Genomic DNA, 481 nt, shown 5'->3' with positions numbered 1-481 from the left:
CCAGCTGCTTCTCGAAAATCGATTTGAGATCAGGTTACCATCAGTTGAAGGTTCGAGAAGAAGACGTGTCGAAGACCGCTTTTAGGACTCGATACGGACATTACGAATTTGTAGTAATGCCATTTGGATTGACAAACGCACCTGCGACATTCATGGACTTAATGAATCGAGTCTGTAGACCGTATTTGGACCAATTTGTCATAGTCTTTATAGATGACATATTGATCTATTCTAAAAATAAGGAGGAGCATGAGCAACACTTAAGGTTGATCCTYGAACTGCTGGCAAAGGAACAATTGTACGCCAAGTTCTCAAAATGTGAGTTTTGGTTGCATGAGGTACAATTCCTCGGTCACGTAGTCAACGAGGAAGGAATCAAGGTGGACCCGACTAAGATTGATGCAGTTACGAACTGGGAATCGCCAAAGTCAGCATCGGAAATCCGAAGTTTTCTAGGTCTAGCAGGATATTACCGAAGGTT

General features: G+C 42.7%; 1 protein-coding gene across 1 annotated transcript in view; it reads left to right on the top strand.

The window, feature by feature from the left end:
• The window catches only part of LOC112527291, an 893-nt gene extending 808 nt beyond the window's left edge, over positions 1–85 (top strand). The window contains exon 2 of the mRNA XM_025137879.1: positions 5–85. Coding sequence (XP_024993647.1) covers positions 5–85 — 81 coding nt within the window. The remainder of the gene's footprint in view (positions 1–4) is intronic.
• The last annotated feature ends 396 nt before the right edge of the window (positions 86–481 follow it).

The sequence above is a fragment of the Cynara cardunculus genome, assembly GCF_001531365.2.
Source record: "Cynara cardunculus var. scolymus isolate 2C chromosome LG 1, CcrdV1, whole genome shotgun sequence".
NCBI lineage: Eukaryota > Viridiplantae > Streptophyta > Magnoliopsida > Asterales > Asteraceae > Cynara > Cynara cardunculus.
The sequence above is the reverse complement of the archived record's forward strand: the minus strand, read 5'-3'. Positions and strand labels throughout refer to the sequence as shown.